This window comes from Girardinichthys multiradiatus, chromosome 17 (genome assembly GCF_021462225.1).
Source record: "Girardinichthys multiradiatus isolate DD_20200921_A chromosome 17, DD_fGirMul_XY1, whole genome shotgun sequence".
In the NCBI taxonomy this organism is placed as follows: domain Eukaryota; kingdom Metazoa; phylum Chordata; class Actinopteri; order Cyprinodontiformes; family Goodeidae; genus Girardinichthys; species Girardinichthys multiradiatus.
Window position 1 is genome coordinate 6,267,706 of NC_061809.1, and position 24,232 is coordinate 6,291,937.

The window sequence follows — 24,232 nt, forward strand, 5'->3', positions numbered from 1 at the left end:
GTCTGAGGATCTCATCTCGGTACCTAATGGCAGTCAGGCTACCTCTGGCGAGCACATGGAGGGACTTACGGCCCTCCAAAGAAATGCCATCCCACTCCATTACAGACCCACTGCCAAACCGGTCATGCTGAAGGATGTTGCAGGCAGCAGATCGCTCTCCATGGTATCTCCAGACTCTGTCACGTCTGTCACATGTGCTCAGTGTGAACCTGCTTTCATCTGTGAAGAGCACAGGGCACCAGTGGCCAATTTGCCAATCCTGATTTTCTCTGGCAAATGCCAAGCGTCCTGCACGGTGTTGGGCTGTGAGCACAACCCCCATTTGTGGACGTCGGGCCCTCATACCATCCTCATGGAGTCGGTTTCTAACCGTTTGTGCAGACACCTGCACATTTTTGGCCTGCTGGAGGTCATTTTGCAGGGCTCTGGCAGTGCTCCTCCAGTTCCTCCTTGCACAAAGGCGGAGGTAGCGGTCCTGCTGCTGGGTTGTTGCCCTCCTACGGCCTCCTCCACATCTCCTGGTGTACTGGCCTGTCTCCTGGTAGCACCTCCAGGCTCTGGACACTACGCTGACAGACACAGCAAACCTACTTGCCACAGCCCGCATTGATGTGCCATCCTGGATGAGCTGCACTACCTGAGCCACTAGTGTGGGCTATAGAGTCCATCTCATGCTACCACGAGTGTGAAAGCACCACCAACATTCAAAAGTGACCAACGCATCAGCCAGAAAGCATAGGTACTGAGAAGTGGTCTGTGGTCCCCACCTGCAGAACCACTCCTTTATTGAGTGTGTCTTGCTAATCGCCAAAGATTTCCCCTGTTGACTATTCCATTTGCACAACAGCATGAGAAATTGATTGTCAATCAGTGTTGCTTCCTAAGTGGACAGTTTGATTTCATAGAAGTTTGATTTACTTGGAGTTATATTATGTTGTTTAAGTGTTCCCTTTATTTTTTTGAGCAGTGTATAAATGTGTAATATATATATAAAATTTTAATAAGTGCATGAATTTGGTGAAAAATATTTAAAGTATTAAACACTATTAGACAAGTCTTTGATATAGACTGGTTATTGTCATTTTGTTTCGGAAAATTACCTCAAACTCCTAATGCCAACAGAATGCCAAGAGTGTGTGGAGCAGTAATCAAAGCAAAAGGTGGCTACTTTTTCCTTTCTCGACAAGAAGGGTTGTCGAGAAAGGAAAAAGTCATGTTGTCCGCAAGTTGTAAGTAAATCCAGTAGTGGATAGTTATTTCCGTTGCTCCAAATGACAGCTAATAGAAACACAACACGGCCTGCAATGGGCTTTCTCAACTCTGCTGTGACATCAGAGCTAAAATGAATGCTGGAAGGTGTAGTTGCAGTACTTTCTTCCGGTAAGGCCTAACATCAGAGTGAGCTGAAAGTGCAGTGATAAAATGGTGGAAAACAGAAGTGTCATCAATATTTAGACACTATACATTGGCAATGTACCGTGTTAAAAATTGTATTTTTAAATATCTGGTTATAATAATTATTAAAGGATCTCTGGATCAGAGATGGGTTCTTTGCAAGTAATTGTTTGTAATGGCTAAACCTCTCAGTAGGAAATTGCATTTAAGATAGTCAGGAGAAAACTGGTGCACTGAGTGAATCTGTTTGTTACAAATATCTTTTCTAAGGTAGCACAATGTCTCTTTATAGTATTCAGCTCACATTCCAAGTATCATAACTGTGTGTAAGGGGTTTAAATTGTATTTTATAACACTGCTTGTTTGTATTGGCTTTTACTGTTGCTAGTTTGTTTGCTCAGAAGGCTGTCGCTATGATGGATTAAACACTCACAAAATCTAGCACTGCATCCTTAAAAAGCACTATGAAAGAAAAAGTAGGCTTCCACAAATGAACTGAAGCAATTTCAGAGAGAAAGCTTGACAAAAATTGATTTACTAGGATACAAGAAACTAATAGAATCTTTAAAATAAAAGTCAATTGTTGAGGTTTTGCTGGTTGGTTGTACAAGCTTGTACAACCACCTTTGGACATCAGTTTTTACTGGTTTTGGCTCAGCTTGGAATCAAATAGATAAGAACATAGTGGCATACAGCCCAGCACGGCCTCACAGCCACAAAATCCTGGGTACAGATCCCAGCTGGACTGGATCCTTGATGTGCCTGGCATATTTTCCCATTTACGCATGGATTTTCTCCATTAGTTCTGCCACAGTCCAAAGGCATGCATTTTAAATTCATTTGAGATAGTATGATTGGGTATGTATTGAGTATGTATGTGTGCATTAATAGTTGTTTGTTTCATATATGCTGGGCATATGATCATCCGGTGACTTATCCTGTGTGGACCCTGCCTCTTTGCGTAGACAACCAAAGGTTTTTGGCACAGCTTCACCGATTGCCAAGGTGCATGTAGAGGGTCAAAGATCTAGTGAGTTGAAGACTCCAGTATGACTTGGAGGAAAAAGAGGGCAACTTTATTAGCAGACCCACATGTTTCACACAAGCCATCCACGGAAGGCGTTGGTCTGCTAATAAAGTTGGTATTTTGTAGAAAGACACCTGCTTGTTTTATTGCTATAAAGACCATGATGGCGCCGACGATGGCAGCCTCGGAGCTTTGCTCTCTCTTTCTTTGTGTATTTTGTGTGTTTTTATGTTTTTCGAGCCACAGTACTTGGTATCGGACCACAGTTCTGTGGTCTCATTCAGCAGAGGGGAACTTCTCAACATCAGAGAGTCCTCTCTTGGGATTTTTTCACTATCATTCATCGATTCGAGTTTATGGCGAGCGGAGTCGCGGCATTCTATGGGATACTGCGCCGAATGCGTGCTGGTGCGCTGGTAAAGCTCCGCCAAAGAGGACATCGCACACCACTGCCTTCAATCCATCAGGCAAATGTCCGCTCTCTAAGTAACAAGATGGACGAGCTGCTTCTTCTAACCTGTAAAAACACGGACCTCCGCGGATCAGCGATTCTCTGCTTTACCGAGACTTGGCTGAGTGGAAACATCCCGGACCGCGGACTGCTGATGCCGGGCTGATGCAGCTGGAAAGCTGTTCAGAGCGGATCGCAGCGCGGAGCTATCGGGGAAGAAGCGAGGAGGCGGAATCAGCTTTTATATAAATGAAGGTTGGCGCAGAGACGGAAAAGTGCTGGGAAAAACATGTAGCCCGGACCTGGAGTCATTTTCCATAATCTGTAAGCCGTTTTATTCACCGAGAGAGTTTTCCTCGTTTATAATAATCGGCTCATATTTTCCACCGCATGGCTGCACTTCTGCCGCGGAAAAACATCTTGCTGAGCTGATTACAGACCTGGAGAAAAAATACACGGACTCTTTCATCATAATACTGGGAGATTTTAACAGTGCAAACCTCTCCAATGAACTCCCCAAATACAGACACCATCTTAAGTGTCCCACCAGAGACAAAAACACACTGGACCATTGTTACACAGCTTTAAAGAACTCATATCATGCTGTTACCAGGGCTGCTCTGGGTTTTTCGGATCATTCTCTTATCCACCTCATCCCAACCTACAGGCAGAAATTAAGAGCTTCCAATCCCGTGGTTCACACTGTTAAGAAGTGGACTGAGGAATCAAGGCAGACCCACTCAAGACTGTGGAAATGGTGGTGGACTTTAGGAGAACACCACCCCCATACACCACCCTCACCATCCTCAACAACACCGTGTCAGCTGTGGACCACTTCAGGTTCCTAGGAACCACCATCTCTGAGGACCTGAGATGGTCCTCACACATAGACACTGTTCGAAAGAAAGCCCAGCAGAGACTGTACTTCCTGAGGCAACTCAAGAAATCCAACCTTCCACAGGAGCTGCTGGTCATCTTCTACACTTCCATCATTCAGTCTGTCCTGTCTTCATCCATCTCAGTGGGATTTGGCTCATACACAAAACAGGACAGGTGCAGACTGCAACGAATAATCAGGTCTGCAGAGAGAATAATCAGGGCTGACCTTCCCTCCATCCAGGACTTGTACAGGTCTAGGGTCAGGAAAAGAGCTGCTAAAATCTCTGCAGACCCCACACACCCTGCAAATAAACTGTTTGGAGTTTTACTTTCAGGCCGCCGCTACAGAGCACTGTTCACTAAAACCAGCCGCCACAGAGACAGTTTCTTCCCCCAGGCTGTTTCTCTGATGAACATTTAATAGAGTACCAAACAACTGCATGCTGAAGTTGCAAATGCACCTTTGTATATACAGGGGTTGGACAATGAAACTGAAACACCTGTCCTTTTAGTGTGGGAGGTTTCATGGCTAAATTGGACCAGCTTGGTAGCCAGTCTTCATTGATTGCACATTGCACTAGTAAGAGCAGAGTGTGAAGGTTCAATTAGCAGGGTAAAAGCACAGTTTTGCTCAAAATATTGAAATGCACACAACATTATGGGTGACATACCAGAGTTCGAAAGAGGACAAATTGTTGGTGCACGTCTTGCTGGCACACCTTTACTGTTTTCCCCACTTCCGGGAGAGTTACGGTGTGGAGAAGCCCCAAAGAAGCGTACCACCCAGACTGTTGCATGCCCAGAGTGAAGCATGGGGGTGGATCAGTGATGGTTTGGGCATCATGGCATTACCTTGGCCCAATACTTGTGCTAGATGGGAGCGTCACTGCCAAGGACTACCGAACCATTCTTGAGGACCATGTGCATCCAATGGTTCAAACATTGTATCCTGAAGGCGGTGCCGTGTATCAGGATGACAATGCACCAATACACACAGCAAGACTGTTGAAAGATTGGTTTGATGAACATGAAAGTAAAGTTGAACATCTCCCATGGCCTGCACAGTCACCAGATCTAAATATTATTGAGCCATTTTGGGATGTTTTGGAGGAGCGAGTCAGGAAACGTTTTCCTCCACCAGCATCACGTAGTGACCTGGCCACTATCCTGCAAGAAGAATGGCTTAAAATCCCTCTGACCACTGTGCCGGAGTTGTATATGTATATGTATACGAATTGACGCTGTATTGGCCGCAAAAGGAGGCCCTACACCATACTAATAAATTATTGTGGTCTAAAACCAGGTGTTTCAGTTTCATTGTCCAACCCCTGTATGTATATTTAAGGACATAAAGACATATGCATAAATATATCTTATAACGCATTAAAAACAAAACAAAAAATGAAACAAAACAAAAAAATCCAGAGAGCACAGTGCACCGGAGTCAAATTTATTTTTGGTATGTACAAACTTAAGCAATACTTCTGATTCTGATGAGGCTTAACGTGTCATTCTTTGGTTTGGAATGTTGAATTTTTCTACCCTGTGAAACATCAACAGTGGCAGTAGATTATCACTGATCTCAAAAGCAATATGGTACTGCAAGCTTTCTGAGAAAAGACCATGTCTTTACAATCACCTGAGTTTGTAGAAATCTTCTCATAGGTTGTAGTCTTAAAACACACTTGCAGACTTGATACTTCAATTAAATCCTGGATTTTTTTAGAAAACCTGTCTAAGTAGATTTTTGGGACAGTGTAAAAACACTCTTGGCCAGCAGATGGTATTATGGGTTTACAAGTTAAACTAAATATCCACCCATCCATCCATTATACAGTACAGACCAAAGGTTTGGACACACCTTCTCATTCAAAGAGTGACCAATGAATATTGTAGCTTCACACTGAAGGCATCAAAACTATGAATTAACACATGTGGAATTATATACTGAACAAAAAAGTGTGAAACAACTGAAAATATGTCTTATATTCTAGGTTCTTCAAAGTAGCCACCTTTTGCTTTGATTACTGCTGTGCACACTCTTGGCATTCTGTTGATGAGCTTCAAGAGGTAATCGCCTGAAATGGTTTTCCAACAGTCTTGAAGGAGTTTCCAGAGATGCTTAGCACTTGTTGGCTGTGGAGGCCAGGTCATCTGGCGCAGCACCCATCACTCTCCTTCTTGGTCTAATAGCCCTTACACAGCCTGGAGGTGTGTTTGGGGTCATTGTCCTGTTGAAAAATAATTGATGGTCCAACTAAATGCAAACCAGATGGAATAGCATGCCGCTGCAAGATGTTTTTGTAGCCATGCTGGTTCAATATGCCTTCAATTTTGAATAAATCCCCAACAGTGTCACCAGCAAAGCACCCCCACCCCATCACACCTCCTCCTCCATGCTTCACGGTGGGAACCAGGCATGTAGAGTCCATCCGTTCACCTTTTCTGCACCGCACAAAGACACGGTGGTTGGAACCAAAGATCTCAAACTTGGACTCATCAGACCAAAGCACAGATTTCCACTGGTCTAATGTCCATTCCTTGTGTTCTTTAGCCCAAACAAGTCTCTTCTGCTCGATGCCTGTCCTCAGCAGTGGTTTCCTAGCAGCTATTTTACCATGAAGGCCTGATTCACACAGTCTCCTCTTGACAGTTGTTCTAGAGATGTGTCTGCTGCTAGAACTCTGTGTGGCATTGACCTGTTCTCTAATCTGAGCTGCTGTTAACCTGCGATTTCTGAGGCTGGTGACTCAGATGAACTTATCGTCCACAGCAGAGGTGACTCTTGGTTTTCCTTTCCTGGGGCGGTCCTCATGTGAGCCAGTTTCTTTGTAGCGCTTGATGGTTTTTGCAACTGCACTTGGGGACACTTTCAAAGTTTTCCCAATTGTTCGGACTGACTGACTTTCATTTCTTAAAGTAATGATGGCCACTCGTTTTTCTTTACTTAGCTGCTTTTTTCTTGCCATAATACAAATTCTAACAGTCTATTCAGTAGGACTATCAGCTGTGTACTGTTATCCACCTCCTGCACAACACAACTGATGGTCCCAATCCCATTTATAAGGCTTGAAATCCCACTTATTAAACCTGACCTTGAAGTGAAAACCATTTCAGGTGACTACCTCTTGAAGCTCATCAACAGAATGCCAAGAGTGTGCGGAGCAGTAATCAAAGCAAAAGGTGGCTACTTTGAAGAACCTAGAATATAAGACATATTTTCAGTTATTCCACACTTTTTTGTTCAGTATATAATTCCACATGTGTTAATTCATAGTTTTGATGCCTTCAATGTGAAGCTACAATATTCATTGTCATGAAAATAAAGACAACTCTTTGAATGAGGTGTGTCCAAACGTTAGGTCTGTACTGTATATACACACTTATTCTTGCAGAGGGGCCTATCTCCAGTAGTCATCGACCAAGAACCAGGGTATACCCTGGATGGGTCGCTAAGCTATGACAAGGACACAGAGAAACACTGACAAGCAACTCTGCACCCAAACAGATGCTCCTAAGGGAACAGTAGAGAAAACAAATGTACTTTTTCTTGACTACAGGAGGAAGCCAGAGTACCCAGGGGAGTCAATATAAACACCGGAAGAATAAGCAAGTGCAAGACCCCAGGCAGGGATTTGAACCCAGTACCAGCTTGCTGCAAGGCAACAGTGTTAACAGTGAAGCCATAGACTGAAGAAATGCTTGTTACTTCTATGTTGATGGACTGAATTTGATGTACAATGAGTTACCGATGGTGGTCTAAGATTTTGACAACTGAATGTGTACCATCTATTCCCTCAGATTTTGGCATCTATTGAACTGCTGGCTCGTTCGTTACCCAAAATCCACCGCAGCGCCTCAGAGCCTTCCTTAAATCGAGCTGGCTTTCAGACAGAAGACTTCAGTCTGTACTCCTGCGCCTCACCGAAAACCCCCATTCAAGCTGGAGGATATGGTAAGCTCATAAACAGATTTCTCTTTAAACTAGTACACAAATAGACAGTAAACTGAAAATATTAATGCTGTAAATGTAACAATTAAAATATTTAAAGTGAAAATGGAAATTATGGTGCCCCATGTGCCATGTCAGCGCTGCAAGCCAGATGGGGAACAGGAATAAATGTTGTTCTCGAGCAGACCCTACATTGGGACAAGCAAAAATAAGTCCACTGGATTTTTATCAAGCTGTTAAGTCTAGTCTGACTCAAAAGAAACCGTATAGAAAATAAGAAAATAGCCCATAACACATTCATTATCATAGGAACAAAATTGATTAAATAATAGGTATAAAACATTTTTAGTCATCATTATATAATGTATAGCAAAAGCCAAAAACAGACATGACAATTTAATCACATAATGATGCTTTAAGATTTAAAATAGTTCAGTAAAAATGTCTAGAGGCAGAGGCTAAAATTAATACGGCTTTTATAGTCATCTTTCTTTAATATTAAAAACCACCTTGCTATTTCTGTCTGCATGCATGTCAGTTTGTAACCACAGCATTTTACAGTAATGAGGGCTAAGTTACATGTTGACTTGAGGTAAACTGGGTAATGTAACAATCATATTAATGTGCTGAACACAGATGCTACTTCTGAAAGACAGATTTAATACTCGGATTTCATGATGCAGATGTTCTGGGTAGTTTAGATACAGGTTCTCGTACTATATATACAGGTCCTTCTCAAAATATTAGCATATTGTGATAAAGTTAATTATTTTCCATAATGTCATGATGAAAATTTAACATTAATATATTTTAGATTCATTGCACACTAACTGAAATATTTCAGGTCTTTTATTGTCTTAATATGGATGATTTTGGCATACAGCTCATGAAAACCCAAAATTCCTATCTCACAAAATTAGCATATTTCATCCGACCAACAATAAGAAAAGTGTTTTTAATACAAAAAACGTCAACCTTCAAATAATCATGTACAGTTATGCACTCAATACTTGGTCGGGAATCCTTTTGCAGAAATGACTGCTTCAATGCGGCGTGGCATGGAGGCAATCAGCCTGTGGCACTGCTGAGGTCTTATGGAAGCCCAGGATGCTTCGATAGCGGCCTTTAGCTCATCCAGAGTGTTGGGTCTTGAGTCTCTCAACGTTCTCTTCACAATATCCCACAGATTCTCTATAGGGTTCAAGTCAGGAGAGTTGGCAGGCTAATTGAGCACAGTGATACCATGGTCAGTAAACCATTTACCAGTGGTTTTGGCACTGTGAGCAGGTGCCAGGTCGTGCTGAAAAATGAAATCTTCATCTCCATAAAGCTTTTCAGCAGATGGAAGCATGAAGTGCTCCAAAATCTCCTGATAGCTAGCTGCATTGACCCTGCCCTTGATAAAACACAGTGGACCAACACCAGCAGCTGACACGGCACCCCAGACCATCACTGACTGTGGGTACTTGACACTGGACTTCTGGCATTTTGGCATTTCCTTCTCCCCAGTCTTCCTCCAGACTCTGGCACCTTGATTTCCGAATGACATGCAGAATTTGCTTTCATCCGAAAAAAGTACTTTGGACCACTGAGCAACAGTCCAGTGCTGCTTCTCTGTAGCCCAGGTCTGGGGAATGCGGCACCTGTAGCCTATTTCCTGCACACGCCTGTGCACGGTGGCTCTGGATGTTTCTACTCCAGACTCAGTCCACTGCTTCCGCAGGTCCCCCAAGGTCTGGAATCGGCCCTTCTCCACAATCTTCCTCAGGGTCCGGTCACCTCTTCTCGTTGTGCAGCGTTTTCTGCCACACTTTTTCCTTCCCACAGACTTCCCACTGAGGTGCCTTGATACAGCACTCTGGGAACAGCCTATTCGTTCAGAAATTTCTTTCTGTATCTTACCCTCTTGCTTGAGGGTGTCAATAGTGGCCTTCTGGACAGCAGTCAGGTCGGCAGTCTTACCCATGATTGGGGTTTGGAGTGATGAACCAGGCTGGGAGTTTTAAAGGCCTCAGGAATCTTTTGCAGGTGTTTAGAGTTAACTCGTTGATTCAGATGATTAGGTTCATAGCTCGTTTAGAGACCCTTTTAATGATATGCTAATTTTGTGAGATAGGAATTTTGGGTTTTCATGAGCTGTATGCCAAAATCATCCGTATTAAGACAATAAAAGACCTGAAATATTTCAGTTAGTGTGCAATGAATCTAAAATATATGAATGTTAAATTTTCATCATGACATTATGGAAAATAATTAACTTTATCACAATATGCTAATATTTTGAGAAGGACCTGTATAGATCCTTCCTGCCCACAGCCATCAGCATCTACAACGGCTCTTTGAGGAAACCTTCATAATATGAGCTATAACAACATTTAATTTCCCTTTGGGATTAATAAAGTATTTTTGAATAAGCCACCAATGTAGTTTTCCCTGTATACAATGTTTTTCAGGTTCCAATGGTACCAAAGGTGAGGTAATAATTTTTCCTTCTAGTGCAAGTTAGTATGTTTTTGATATTTTCATGTCATAATGACTAAATATTTGCCTGCTGATTTCACACCTTCACATGCAATCTAAAGAACTAAATTATGTCTCATTGTAGACGCATCTACAGTCATATTCAGTAAATTAGAATGTGTTCCACTGACGATTGTTTGTCAGATTAACAGTAATTTATTTTTTTTCAAAATAACAACTCGTAAGCAGGTATAAAACATACATTTCAAAAGTCCCACATTCTCTATCAAAAAAGTTGTTTTTTATTTGTCTGATGTAGTATTCAAATTTTAAATGTCATATCTTTATTAGCTGTAAGCCTCCGAGAAAATCCTCATAATTAACAGAAATAAAGGCTTAAAAACATCAGTTTGTCTGCAGTTAATCTATATGTGTTTCACTTTTTGAGCTAAGTTGCTGACATAAATGAACTTTTCAACAATATTCTAATTTATTCAGTGGGTCTGTATATGTACACTGCTTTTGGAATTTGAATAAACATGAACATAGACATCCTTAATTAATGCTTAATGGAATTCAGACCGCAAGACACATAGCAGGTTTTAGAGAATTACATCACCTAAGGAATTTGTTCTTAGTTTTTATGGCTTGCACCAACTTTCCATTACCTCTCACAAGACGCACCCTAACAGACTACTGCACTCTTGGGTGTTAATTAGGTTTGTCAAAAATCTCTATATTTTAATATAATCAACACTGAAAGTCTCTAAAGATGCTCATAACTGAGGCAGACTGAGCCATTTTCGTCTCCCAAAACTGATACACAACTACTTATGCACAGCAGTGTTGCAGACACTCTGCCTTCCCCTTTGTGCATGGCTCAGTGCGCAGTGATCTGTCCTACTGCGGGTTCAGTTAACTCCAGACGGAACCTGACAATTAGAGCAGAGACTAGTCATCCCTTAGCCAATATGCACTTTTAAGTTGAGATTTTTCAATCCTGAATTTGTTTTGTTTCAAGTTGGACATCTGAATCTAAATATCTGCAGATACAGATTTTTCCAGTGTAGAAGGTCTTAATACTTTCTGTGGGGCTGCATAATATTTCACAAATATATCGTCATGACAATATCAGTTTGTGCAAAATTCATATTGCAAAGGACTGTTTAGAGTGCAATAATTGTTAGCTAATATATTCCAAATGTTATGAAATTGTTTTACATGCTAAAAGCAATATTTAGCCAGTTGGACAGTCTCACTGTAGCAGATGTTCACAACAGACACAAACAACATTGCCTAAAGTACTAAAGGTCACAGAGTGATGGAAGCACAGATGAGAAAGAGAGAAAATAAGAAAATCTGTATATACAGTGGGGAGAACAAGTATTCAATAAACTGCAGATTTTGCAGGTTTTTCCACTTGCAAAGCATTTAAAAGTCTTAAAGTTGAAGAGTGTCTGATAAAAATTAGAGTGACGGAATCTACAACAAAAATATAGAAAATCACATTGTGATTATTATTTTTTTTTTTTACTAATTAATTTTCATTTATTGCATGAAATAAGTATTTGATCACCTAACAACCAGTAAGAATTCACAGGCCTGTTAGTTCTTCTTTAAGAAGCCCTCCTGTTCTTGTAGAAAAATTGGTATCCAGAGACTGATGATCGTCACTCAGAATCAGCTTTATTTTAATCTTGCAAGAGAAGGATTTTACAGCATTGGAGATGTGCTCAGTAGTGCTACCAAATCATTCTGACTAGACAAAGCAAAGGTTCTCCTTATAAGCTACAACAGTTTTCAAGGTAACTCTCATGAGACCCAGAGAGACGAGGTCCCAGACATTATCTTAACAGTGTGGCATACATATTATCTCACACAGCTGCAAGCAGAAGGCTGAGAAACCATTACTCTAAGACTAAATAAAAGAAGAATGGAACAACACTTGGGGGTTCTAATACTTTTGTCAGTTCCTGTAGAGTATCAAAGAGCAAATCAAGCAAGGAACAAAAAATTTCTATAACAATCCACCCTCTTCGATCATAATGAAACAAGTTTCATATGTTATCGAACACCCAAGAAGATTTTTACTGAATGACAATGAAGGAAAGTACAAGAAAATGAATTTCAAAATATGAATTGATTAGTAATAAAATGAATACTAAAAACGAATCAAAAGTTGATTATATGAAACAAGTAGTAATACAAATTGACTAAATAATGTAAAATGAATAATGAAACATTATTACAAAGCTAAACACTACAACACTAAACTACTATAACTGTCATCTTCTTTGTTGGAAATAATTTGTCATTCTGATGGAAAGCATCTCTCCAATCAACAACGTTTTAAGGAATGATCATATAAAATGAATACACAAATAATATAAAGAATTCAAACAATCAAAAATTAAATGAAGAAAATATAGTAGAATATATTAGTTCACCAATATACTAGCAAAATTAAATCATGAGTTATCATCTACCCTGTGTGTGTTCAGTACACATCTACATCATTAGAATTAGATGTAAATTGAATATCGTACATTTATTAGAAAGCGTCATCATCATGAGAGTCGCTGTCAGACTCATCAGAGCAATCCATGGGTTCCTCTACACCTCTGAGGAGAGGGATCTGATATGACCAAGAGGGGTCCTCCTTTGACAGAGCTGTAGTGATCAATCTGTTAATTAGAGTGCGCAGACAGGGAATGGCACAACATCCACAGCAAATGAGAATACCTGTGAAGATGGCAAAGGAAGTCATACCTGTAATAAAATCCTTCCATTTACCAAAATGTCAGCAAACCAATCAGGTAAAGGATCTACACCAGAGTCTTCTGTCATGTGATGAGCCAGCGTGCGCAATTCATCCAGGGCCCTGGCTACTGAACCATCAGGGGCTGTGTTATTTGGAATAAAGGTACAGCATAAAGAACCAAACATGGCACAAACACCTCCCTTTTCAGCTAACATGTCTAAGGCCATTCCGTTTTGCCAAGACATAAGAGAACTGGAGGATAATTGGTCAGTTACGCCTACCATTACATCTCTGGTAATGTTTGCTAAGCGCTGCATATTGTAGTGGACATAATTAATGCGATCAACGTTTTTGTTAGGACTAATACAAAGAAATATTGATTCAAACCCATTGACTATAGGATTGACTAACTTATACTCATCTGGAACACCACGTGGAACCCCAATAGCATCGAAATAAGTGGGATTGGTATGTCTGAAAGAAAAATCCACTGCACGTTTATGACGAAGAATCGAGGATGGAGAAGTTGGCAGATGTCCAAGCAAAGCCACTACTAGAGTTAATCTAACTAAAGTACATGTTCTTGACCAAGAAGAAGGCAAATAACAGTGTCTTCCCACCACAATACCAGAAGAGGTCAGCACATGCATGGAGGAGTGAACTAGCATTATCCCAGGTTGTAACATTTATGGTATCTGAACACCAAGACTTAGACATGTGACCTACAAAGCTGTAATTCCTCCTGGTAAGGCATGTGTAATTTCCTGTTCTAGGAATGAAAACAGGAGGGAAGGTGTGGTTGTTAGCAGGTGGGAAAAGGTCACTCAAAGTGGAACAATGTTTATGTGAGGGAGTCATGTGTAGAGCTAACATGCAGTCAAACCCAGGGCGGTCTGTGTTATATAACAAAGGAGCAGGAGTAGTGAAAAGTTGTGGTCTGGATGAAGACCAGGCAATACACTCATGTCATGTTATTTGTTTTAGCAGTAAATGTAATCCATTCTAACCAGGTGTTTTTGTCAGAAAATCCAGTTTCAACTTGTAACATTACTTCAGGTGATGAGACATTTAAGTAAGTGACCAATGCTTGAGGAGGTGTGGTTGGGCTAGGAGAAGTGCTAACACCAGAAATATCTAGACTTTCATCAGGAGGTTTAGGTTGATCCACAAACTGAATTCGAAACAATTCCTGTGGGTCGCTTCCAGAAACATCAGCTCCTAAAATCAAAACAAGTTCATTAAGATCTGCACGATAAGCAGTAGGTCAGGGATCCTTACAATCCTTCCACATTCCCCTGACAGTTATTACCAGTGGATTATATCTAGTGTTGTCAGCTGGCTGGGTAGATTTGTCTCTAATCAAACTGATGTGTTGCCACAGGCCCTGTGGAATCATTACCTGTATTAACTGCACCTGTTTGAACTTGTTATCTGCATAAAAGACACCTGTCCACGCACTCAATCAAACAAACTTCAACCTCTCCACAATGGCCAAGACCAGAGAGCTGTGTAAGGACATCAGGGATAAAATAGTAGACCTGCACAAGACTGGGATGGACGCACATCATAACGTTATTTGCCAACTGCCAAAAAATAACACAGAAGAAGAAGAAGACTGGGATGGACTACAGGAAAATAGCCAAGCATCTTTTTGAGAAGGCAACAACTGTTGGAGCAATTATAAGAAAAAGGAAGAAGTTTAAGATGACGGTCATTCTCTCCTGGTCTGGGGCTCCATGCAAGATCTCACCTCGGGGGGGCATCAGTGATCATGAGGAAGGTGAGGGATCAACCCAGAACTATACAGCAGGACCTAGACAATGACCTGTAGAGAGCTGGGACCACAGTCTCAAAGAAGACCATTAGTAACACACTACGCCGCCATGAATTAAAATCCTGCAGCGCACACAAGGTACCCCTGCTCAAGAAAGCACATGTCCAGGCCCGTCTGAATTCTGCCAGTGACCGTCTGGATGATCCAGAGGAGGAACGGGAGAAGGTCAGGTGGTCTGATGAGGCAAAAATAGAGCTTTTTCTAAACTCCATTTGCTGTGTTTGGAGGAAGAAGAAGGATGAGTACATGAGTACAACCCCAGGAACACCACCCCTACTGTGAAGCATGGAGGTGGAACCATTATACTTTGGAGTCCCTCTTCTGCAAAGGGGACAGGGATGGGACCATGTATCAGAAGATCTGTGGCTCAGTAGGAAGAGTAGTCGTCTTGCAATCAGAAGGTTGTGGGTTCGATTCCAGCTTCCTCCTGCCATAGGTCGATGTGCCCCTGGGCAAGGCACTTAACCTCAAGTTGCCTACCGATCTGCGTATAGGTGTATGAATGTGTGAGCGTTAGTGAGTACAATTGGGTGAATGTGGCTCTAGTGTAAAGCGCTTTGAGCGGTCTGTATGACTGGAAAAGCGCTATATAAGTTCATTTACTTAGCCACCAACTTCCTTCCCTCAGTAAGGGCATTGAAGATGGGTCATGGCAGGGTCTTCCAGCATGACAACGATCCGAAGCACACACCCGGGGCAACTAAGGAGTGTCTCCATAAGAAGCATCTCAGGATCCTGCAGTGGCCTAGCCAGTCTCCAGACCTGAACCCAATCAAAAATATTTGGAGGGAGCTGAAAGTTTGTATTGCCCAGCAACAGCCCTGAAACCTGAAGGATCTGGAGATCTGTATGGAGGAGTGGTCCAAAATCCCTGCTGCAGTGTGTGCAAACCTTGTTGTGAAATACAGAAAACGTCTGATATTTGTAATTGCAAACGAATGTACTCGTACTCGTCGTCTTCCGCTTTATCCGGGACCGGGTCGCGGGGGCAGCAGACTCAACAGAGACGCCCAGACGTCCCTCTCTCCAGACACCTCCTCCAGTTACTCCAGGGGGAGCCCAAGGCGTTCCCAGGCCAGCCGAGAGACATAGTCCCTCCAGCGTGTCCTGGGCCGTCCCCTGGGCCTCCTCCCGGTGGGACGTGCCTGGAACACCTCCCAAGGAAGGCGTCCAGGAGGCATCCGGTATAGATGCCCGAGCCACCTCAACTGGCTCCTCTCGATGTGGAGGAGCAGCGGCTCTACTCCGAGCCCCTCCCGGATGGCCGAGCTCCTCACCCTATCTCTAAGGGAGTGCCCGGCCACCCTACGGAGGAAGCTCATTTCAGCCGCTTGTATCCGGGATCTCGTTCTTTCGGTCATGACCCAAAGTTCATGGCCATAAGTCAGGGTAGGAACGTACACCAACCAGTAAATTGAGAGCTTTGCTTTTCGGCTCAGCTCTCTCTTCACCACAACGGACCGGCACAGCGCCCCCATTACTGTGGCAGCCGCACCAATCCGTCTGTCGATCTCCCGCTCCATTCTTCCCTCACTCGTGAACAAGACCCCGAGATACTTAAACTCCTCCACTTGAGGCAGGAACTCCCCTCCAACCTGAAGAGGACAAGCCACCCTTTTCCGGTCGAGTACCATGGCCTCGGACTTGGAGGAGCTGATCCTCATCCCAGCCGCTTCACACTCGGCTGCGAACCGCCACAGCGCATGCTGTAGGCCTTGGCTAGAGGGGGCCAGCAGGACCACGTCATCCGCAAAAAGAAGAGACAAAATCCACTGGTCCCCAAACCCGACCCCCTCCGGCCCTTGGCTGCGTCTAGAAATCCTGTCCATAAAAGTTATGAACAGGACCGGTGACAAAGGGCAGCCCTGCCGGAGTCCAACATGCACCGGGAACAGGTCCGACTTAGTGCCGGCAATGCGGACCCTACTCCTGCTCCGCTCGTACAGGGACCGGATGGCCCCTAGTAAAGGGCCCCCGATTCCATACTCCTGGAGCACCCCCCACAGGGCATCACGAGGGACACAGTCGAATGCCTTCTCCAGGTCCACAAAACACATGTGAACCGGTGGGGCAAACTCCCATGAACCCTCGAGCACCCTGTAGAGGGTATAGAGCTGGTCCAGTGTTCCACGGCCGGGACGAAAACCACACTGCTCCTCCTGAAGCCGAGGTTCGACTATCGGTCGGACTCTCCTCTCCAATACCCTGGCGTAGGCCTTACCAGGGAGGCTGAGGAGTGTGATCCCCCTGTAGTTGGAACACACCCTCCGGTCACCCTTCTTATGAAGGGGGACCACCACCCCAGTCTGCCAATCCAAAGAAACTGTCCCCGTCCGCCACGCAATGTTGAAGAGGCGTGTCAACCATGACAGCCCCACAACATCCAAAGACTTGAGGTACTCAGGGCGGATCTCATCCAACCCCGAAGCCTTGCCACCGCGGAGCTTTTTAACCACCTCGGTGACTTCAGCCTGGGTGATGAAAGAGTCCAACCCTGAGTCCCCAGCCTCTGTTTCCACCAGGGAATGTGTTATGGCAGGACTGAGGAGATCCTCGAAGTACTCCTTCCACCGGCCGATAATGTCCCCAGTCGAGGTCAGCAGCTCCCCACCCCCACTGTAAACAGTGTTGGCGAAGCACTGCTTCCTCCTCCTGAGGTGCCGGACGGTTTGCCAGAATCGCTTCGGGTCCAACCGGTAGTCCTTCTCCATGGCCTCACCGAACTCCTCCCAGGTCCGCGTTTTTGCCTCTGCCACCGCCCGGGCCGTGGCACGCTTGGCCCCACGGTACCCGTCAGCTGCGTCAGGAGTCCCACAAGCCAACCACAGCCGATAGGACTCCTTCAGCTTGACAGCGTCCCTTACTGCCGGTGTCCACCACCGGGTTCGGGGATTGCCGCCGCGACAGGCACCACAGACCTTACGGCCACAGCTACGGGCAGCAGCATCGACAATAGTTGCGGAGAACATGGTCCACTCGGACTCTATGTCTCCAACATCCCCCGGGATCTGGTCGAAGCTCTCCCGGAGGTGGGAGTTGAATACATCCCTGGCCGAGGGCTCCGCCAGAAGTTCCCAGCAGACCCTCACTATGCGCTTGGGCCTGCCAAGTCTGACTGGCTTTCTCCTCCTCCAGCGGATCCAACTCACCACCAGGTGATGATCAGTGGACAGCTCAGCCCCTCTCTTCACCCGAGTGTCCAAAACATGCGGCCGAAGATCTGATGATACGACAACAAAGTCGATCATCGACCTCCTGCCTAGGGTGTCCTGGTGCCAAGTCCACTGATGGACACCCTTATGTTTGAACATGGTGTTCGTTATGGACAAACCGTGACTAGCACAAAAGTCCAATAACAAAACACCACTCGGATTCAGATCGGGGAGGCCATTCCTCCCGATCACGCCTCTCCAGGTGTCACTGTCGTTCCCCACGTGGGCGTTGAAGTCCCCCAGCAGAATAATGGAGTCCCCGGGAGGGGCACTATCCAGCACCCCCGACAGAGACGCCAAGAAGGCCGGGTACTCCGCACTGCCACTCTGCCCGTAGGCTGAAATGATAGTCAGAGACCTCTCCCCAACCCGAAGGCGCAGGGATACGACCCTCTCATCCACTGTGGTAAACCCCAACACGAGACGGCTGAGCTGGGGGGCAACAAGCAAACCCACACCAGCCCGCCGCCTCTCCCCGTGGGCCACTCCAGAGTAGAACAGAGTCCAACCCCTCTCAAGGAGATGGGTTCCAGAGCCCACGCTATGCGTGGAGGCAAGCCCGACTATTTCTAGTCGATATCTCTCGACCTCCCGCACAAGCTCAGGCTCCTTCCCCCCCAGCGAGGTGACATTCCACGTCCCTAGAGCCAGCCTAAGCATCCGGGGATCGGGCCGCTGAGGTCTCCACCTTCGTCCGCCACCCAATCCTCTTTGCAAACAAATGTTTCAGTACCAAATAGTAAGTTTTGGTTTTGTGATGTATCAAATACTTATCTCATGCTATAAAATGCAAATTAATTTCTTAAAAATCACACAATGTGTTTTTCTGGATTTTGTTTTAGATTCTGTCACTCGCAGTAGAAGAGTACCTATGATAAAAATGTATGACTTCTTCATCCTTTGCAAGTGGGAAAACCTGCAAAACAGGCAGTGTATCAAATACTTGTTCTCCCCACTATATATCACACCTGATATCGCCATCGCAAGATTTTATAATATCAAACACTAACCCTTCATGAGGTTGCAAAACATTGCAAAATGGTCTGACAAGACACTACTGCCAACAGTAAAATCCCCACTGTTACAATATACTGTAACAAACCTCTGCCATAAAGAGTAGACAGTTATTCATCAGTGAAGCCAACAACATACACTACTCACAAAAAGTTAGGGATATTTTGCTTCCAGGTGAAACTTCAGGATGAACCTAAAGTGCTCTATGACCTTCACAGGTAACCTTAATTTGACCTTCTCTAAACTTTTGAATACACATGGCCAACTGTTCAGTATTTCAGTACTTTTTTGCACAACTTGCTGTTCTCAGGAACTAAACAGCAAAATTCACAACAGGTGTTTGGTCCATTTACATCAGCATGGTCTGCGTGCTAGACAAAGTGCAAGGGTACCTGACCACCCCACTAGGCACAGGCATCGTCGTCTTGCATGGGCCACGGAGAATATACGCTGGATGAGGGACCAGTGGGCCTCAGTGCTGTTCTCTGATAAAAGTTGATTCACGCTGAGCAGAAATGACGGCCACTAATGATGTTGGAGACTAGCTATGCATCAGTGACTGATGTCACCAGACGAGCCTTTGGTGGCTCATACTACCTGAATAAAAATATTTATCTAGTCATTGTGCCCCTGCATGAACAACACAGGTCGAATTTCATTTTTATGAACAACAGTGCTCCCAGCTCATCAGGGTCACATTAGAGAAGGGCTGCTGGAGACCAAGGTACCTGGAATGGAGTGACCTGCACTTTCTCCTTTATCCTGAATGCCATTTAAAACCTATGGGATCAGCTGAGTCGCAGTCTAGAGGCTCGTAACTCTGTACCACCTCAATGACCTGAGGGCTGCTCTTAAAGAAGAGTGGGATGCCATATTTGCTAAATTTCCCTTAGGTGTGAATGAGTGTGTGTATGGTTGTTTTTCCTGTATGTCTCTGTGTTGCCCTGCAATGGATTGGGGACCTGTCCATGCTGTACACTGCCTCTCGCCCGTAGACTGCTGGAGATTGGCACCAGCTTCCCCCGTGACCCTCTATGGAATAAGCAGTATTGAAGATGAATGAATGAATGAATATTCAAAATATGCACTACGGTTATGTCCTCAAGAGGTAAAAGCAGCACACGACACTTACATAAACAGAAGGCACCATGCTACTGCTATCAAAACAATGGCCTGTACGTCACTTTAACACACAAATTCATGTCTAAAATAAAGTTTGTCATTTTAGCGTTATTTGCAGCTTACCACTTTGCTGTGTCCGTCTGTATAATAGGCAGAAGGAAGTGACCCCTTAATCAAACATAGTCTTTCGGCAAATCCTTGATATAGGTGGAGGTAGCTAAAAGCACTCTTCCTTGAAGTGGGGAAAATAGGAATTTCCTTACTGATGTGGGAATATTTGAATGTTGAATTGAAAAAAAAAAAAACCATCAAGGACAATGGCCTCTGGGACAGTGACTGGAATTCTAATTTCCCCTCGGGGATCAATAAAGTATCTTTGAATTGAATTTGAATTGAATTGAACATTTCCATTGAAAAACAAATTTCACTTCTAAAGCTTCTGAATCTAGGGGATGGTGTAATGAATTGTGTGGGTTAATCCACCCAACAACCGAACTGTACTTATCCTCTTTCAGCATAGGCATATTTGAGCTTGGACTACAAAATCACAGCGAGAAATAAATATGGCAGATATGCAAATTTGATCAGCCGAAATAGACCTTATTTGACCAGCTGAACTTGTCCTTTTTAACTGTTTCACAGCAAATACTGTGACGTAACAGTTGGAACGTAACGGATTATAGAGAAAACTGAACGGATTGAAAAATATGACCCTTACCCGAATAATTTCAATTCAGTTTATTTATATAGCGCCAATTCACAACACATAGAATAGAAAAATATCTTTGCAACACCTCGAGAGACTAAAATTAAACTTTTCTGCACTCTGACAGACTCCAAGTACACAGCAATTTAAAGGCTAAAAAGGGGGATTTTGCATATGTCCCCTTTAAATGCCCCACTCTCATGGTATAATATCACTGTAACATGAACCTTTTATGTTTTTCATAAATTTCACCCGAGAGCTAAATTTCCCTAATTTTTTGTGAGTAGGCTTTGTGAGAGACTGAGATATGCCCCAAATAGCTCAATAAAGTAGAATTTAGAGAAACAAAACAAAATGTTTTTTTTTCTTAGATGTAATACACTGTGAGCACAATTACTAGGGAAGTTGTATTTTTGAGGATCGGTTTTATTATTGCCCAACTGCAAAGCAAAGCTGTATCAATCCAAAATGTTAATAATATTTAATATAGTAAAATTTAGGTTTTGGCTTTATTATGAAAAGTTTGGCTTTATTTATGACAGCAAAAGCAAATGTCCCCATGCTGATGCAAAAGAACATTAAAACTTGTTTATCCCAATGCACATGCACTATACAGAAAATAGGCTTTTGAAATCAACACACTTCGAAGATGTGACAAGACTTGATTTTCTAGTAAATGTGCTTCCTTCAGGCCAACAGAGCACATATTCTTTGATATGCGTGTTCTGCTGGACAAATCAGATCACACAGAGAGTGTCTATAAAGAGACTAAGAAAACACGTAAATGCATTAAGAAAACCTGTTTCCATGTTGTCGTTTTTGTTCTGTTTTTCAATAACTCAGTCTGGACCAGCTCACAATGACAAGGGTTTCGTGTATTTTATGCCTTGTTTTTTTTACTTCATTATAGAGGATGTGATAGATAGTACATGTAATGAAAATGTTATTATTTAAAACTGAATGCTTGAAGGATGTGTTTTTTTTATATAAAACTGTTTGAAAAACTTTCCTTTAGACATTTCTATTGGATTTCTATTCTTTAATATTGACAACCTGCATCAGTGGTGCCTACACACTTTTGTTTTTCTGTCTTTCCAGGGGAGTTTTCTGCATTTAAGTAATTACAGCCAGCACAGCGGGACATCTCTCATCACCTCTCAAATGTCTTGTGTTCTTGCGGTGGATTCATTGATTCCTGGGAAATAATAGAAAAACAAAACCTGAAATAAAGTTCAAAGAATGTGCAGTTTTTTTCCTTGGCCACCCTGAAGGAGACACCTTCACTATTGTCCCTTTCACAACAATAGGAAGGACTACTAAGGCGTTGAAGAAAAAGAAGATGCAAGATCTCTGGACAAAATGCTTTTAGATGAAACCTGCAAACTGAATAAATTGGTTTGTATGTTTGACGCAAAGCTAGAGGCTGGAATAGTAGTCCCGGGAGCTGAACTGCATTTTAATGGGCAGCGGAACCATGCCAAGTGAAGAATCTTCTCGTCCCTGAAAGAAGTCTGAGTTACTCCGGAAGAATGTTGACATGAAAAATCTTTTTCACTTCTCATTTCATATTTTTGCTAGCTGTTGCTTAGAGTGCAGACCATCTAAAGAGCCATTTTAGAGAAAAAGGTTTCCTCTGAGTCATGCTGCAGGCTTTCTTGTCTTTCTTTTTTTTTTCTTTTTAGATTATTTGTGTGGTACTCCTGGCCATTTATTTTATTTTTTCGAAAGTAGGCAGACAGGAAATGGGTTGGAGAGAAGGGGAAGACATACAGTACCGGGTCTCCGGGGTCAGAACTAGAACCCGGGACAACTGCGTCGAGGCATGAATTCTCCGTATATGGGTCACGTCTTCTATTGCCAGCAACATGCCGCACCCTTCCTGTGTTGCTTTGAGCCCTTTGTGATCTTAATTCTGCAAAAACAAAAACAGCTTTATGTTTGGACTAACACATTTTCTTACCAGTGTTAAAGAATAGCAGCTTACACCTACAAGTGTGTTCATTTTTAAAGAATTTCAGACAGCTCTGAAAGGCATGCTTTTTCCACAGATTGCAGATGGTAGATCCATTGCTCAAACCTGTTTTTCAACAGCAAAAGATGCTTAGTGTTTTTTTTTTGTTTGTTTTTTTTTTTTTGTTGAAGCTGTTATATAGACAACTTTCTACCTTTTATTTGACTTTTGGATTGTCTAACTGTATTACATTTAAACAATCTGGAGCCCACTAAACATATGATTTATCTTTTTGTGTGAGCTTTGTTTCAGTTTTTGGAGCAATGACATGCGATGTTTCTAAACCCTCTTTAAGATCTAAGCTGCAGAAGCTTTTCCAAACACTCCAAGTGTTCATATTTTCCACTCGTTCTTATAGTGGACTATATTGGATTGTGAGACTTTTCTCCAACTTACTCTGGATCTGAGTGTTTGTAAGATTGATAGATAAAAGTTGGGAAAACTGTAATACCTTTGTTGCCAAGTCTTAACAGTAAACCATATTCCAAAATAAAGTGGGAGGATTGATAGATTAAAAAAACAAATGAACGTTTGGAATGCAAGTCCATGTAAAGTGCTCATGGCTTCTTTGGTCTTCCAGGTTGTTTCTCTTAATTTATTTGCCATAGCTTTTCCTTAGCTTTTTTCCCCAGGTTGCCATCATGTTTTCCTTTCTGTACTGAGCAGCTTTAAAGTTACAGTTACTTTAAATGAGGGCCCAACGTTTGCTGTTAATGAGTGATGGCCTGGCATATTACCTACTGACTGATCCAGATCTCTAAGAAGTTCTGTTAGTCCTGAGAAGTCTGGAAGCTTTCTTTTTGTGACACCTTTTTATTTTCTTTAAACAATGCTACATCGTTCATTTTATTGTGTGTTAAGGATTGAAGGTGTTAACACTGGTTCCTTGAAATGTGTTATCATTATTGTTTGCCTTCTACTGTACAGGCAGGCCTGCAGATTTTGATATATTTATAAGAGTTTTTTTTTGTGTTTGTTTTTGAAAGATTGATGTCCAAAATAGTTCATTTAAAGCTATAGGTCTTTGTTAATAGTTGTTTTAGTCTTTGTAACCTGTGTACTTGCACTTTTGTAAGAGAGTGTCTAAGCAATTGGCCTTTCCTTTTTTCACCTGAAGAATTTAAAAAGCAAATGACTCTTGATTTAAATGCCACTTAAAGAGTCATCTAAAAGAGCTGGACTGTGAATATTGTGTTGCACACACTCAGAGATGGTGTTTCAACAAGTCCAACATTGCACAACCAGCTTTTAGCCTTGATGTTGGACAGTCTTACCCTAACCTGTTATTTGCACTTCTTTTGTTACCTTCCTCTTTGATCATTGCTTCTCACCCAGTTGTTCCATCAGCAAATGTTTGTAGCTTATTTGTGTCTTAATTGGACATGGCAACATTGATGTAACATTGCAA

The 24,232-nt window shown here is 42.9% G+C and overlaps 1 protein-coding gene across 2 annotated transcripts in view; it reads left to right on the forward strand.

The window, feature by feature from the left end:
- Window positions 1-22,763, forward strand: part of braf (B-Raf proto-oncogene, serine/threonine kinase) — a 116,315-nt gene extending 93,552 nt beyond the window's left edge. Inside the window, exons 19-21 of one of the 2 annotated variants that reach the window (XM_047389845.1) lie at window positions 7,554-7,707; window positions 10,158-10,180; window positions 21,912-22,763. In XM_047389845.1, coding sequence (XP_047245801.1) covers window positions 7,554-7,707; window positions 10,158-10,180; window positions 21,912-22,019 — 285 coding nt within the window. In that variant the 3' untranslated portion in view covers window positions 22,020-22,763. The remainder of the gene's footprint in view (window positions 1-7,553; window positions 7,708-10,157; window positions 10,181-21,911) is intronic. The other variant, XM_047389846.1, reaches the window with a different exon arrangement.
- The last annotated feature ends 1,469 nt before the right edge of the window (window positions 22,764-24,232 follow it).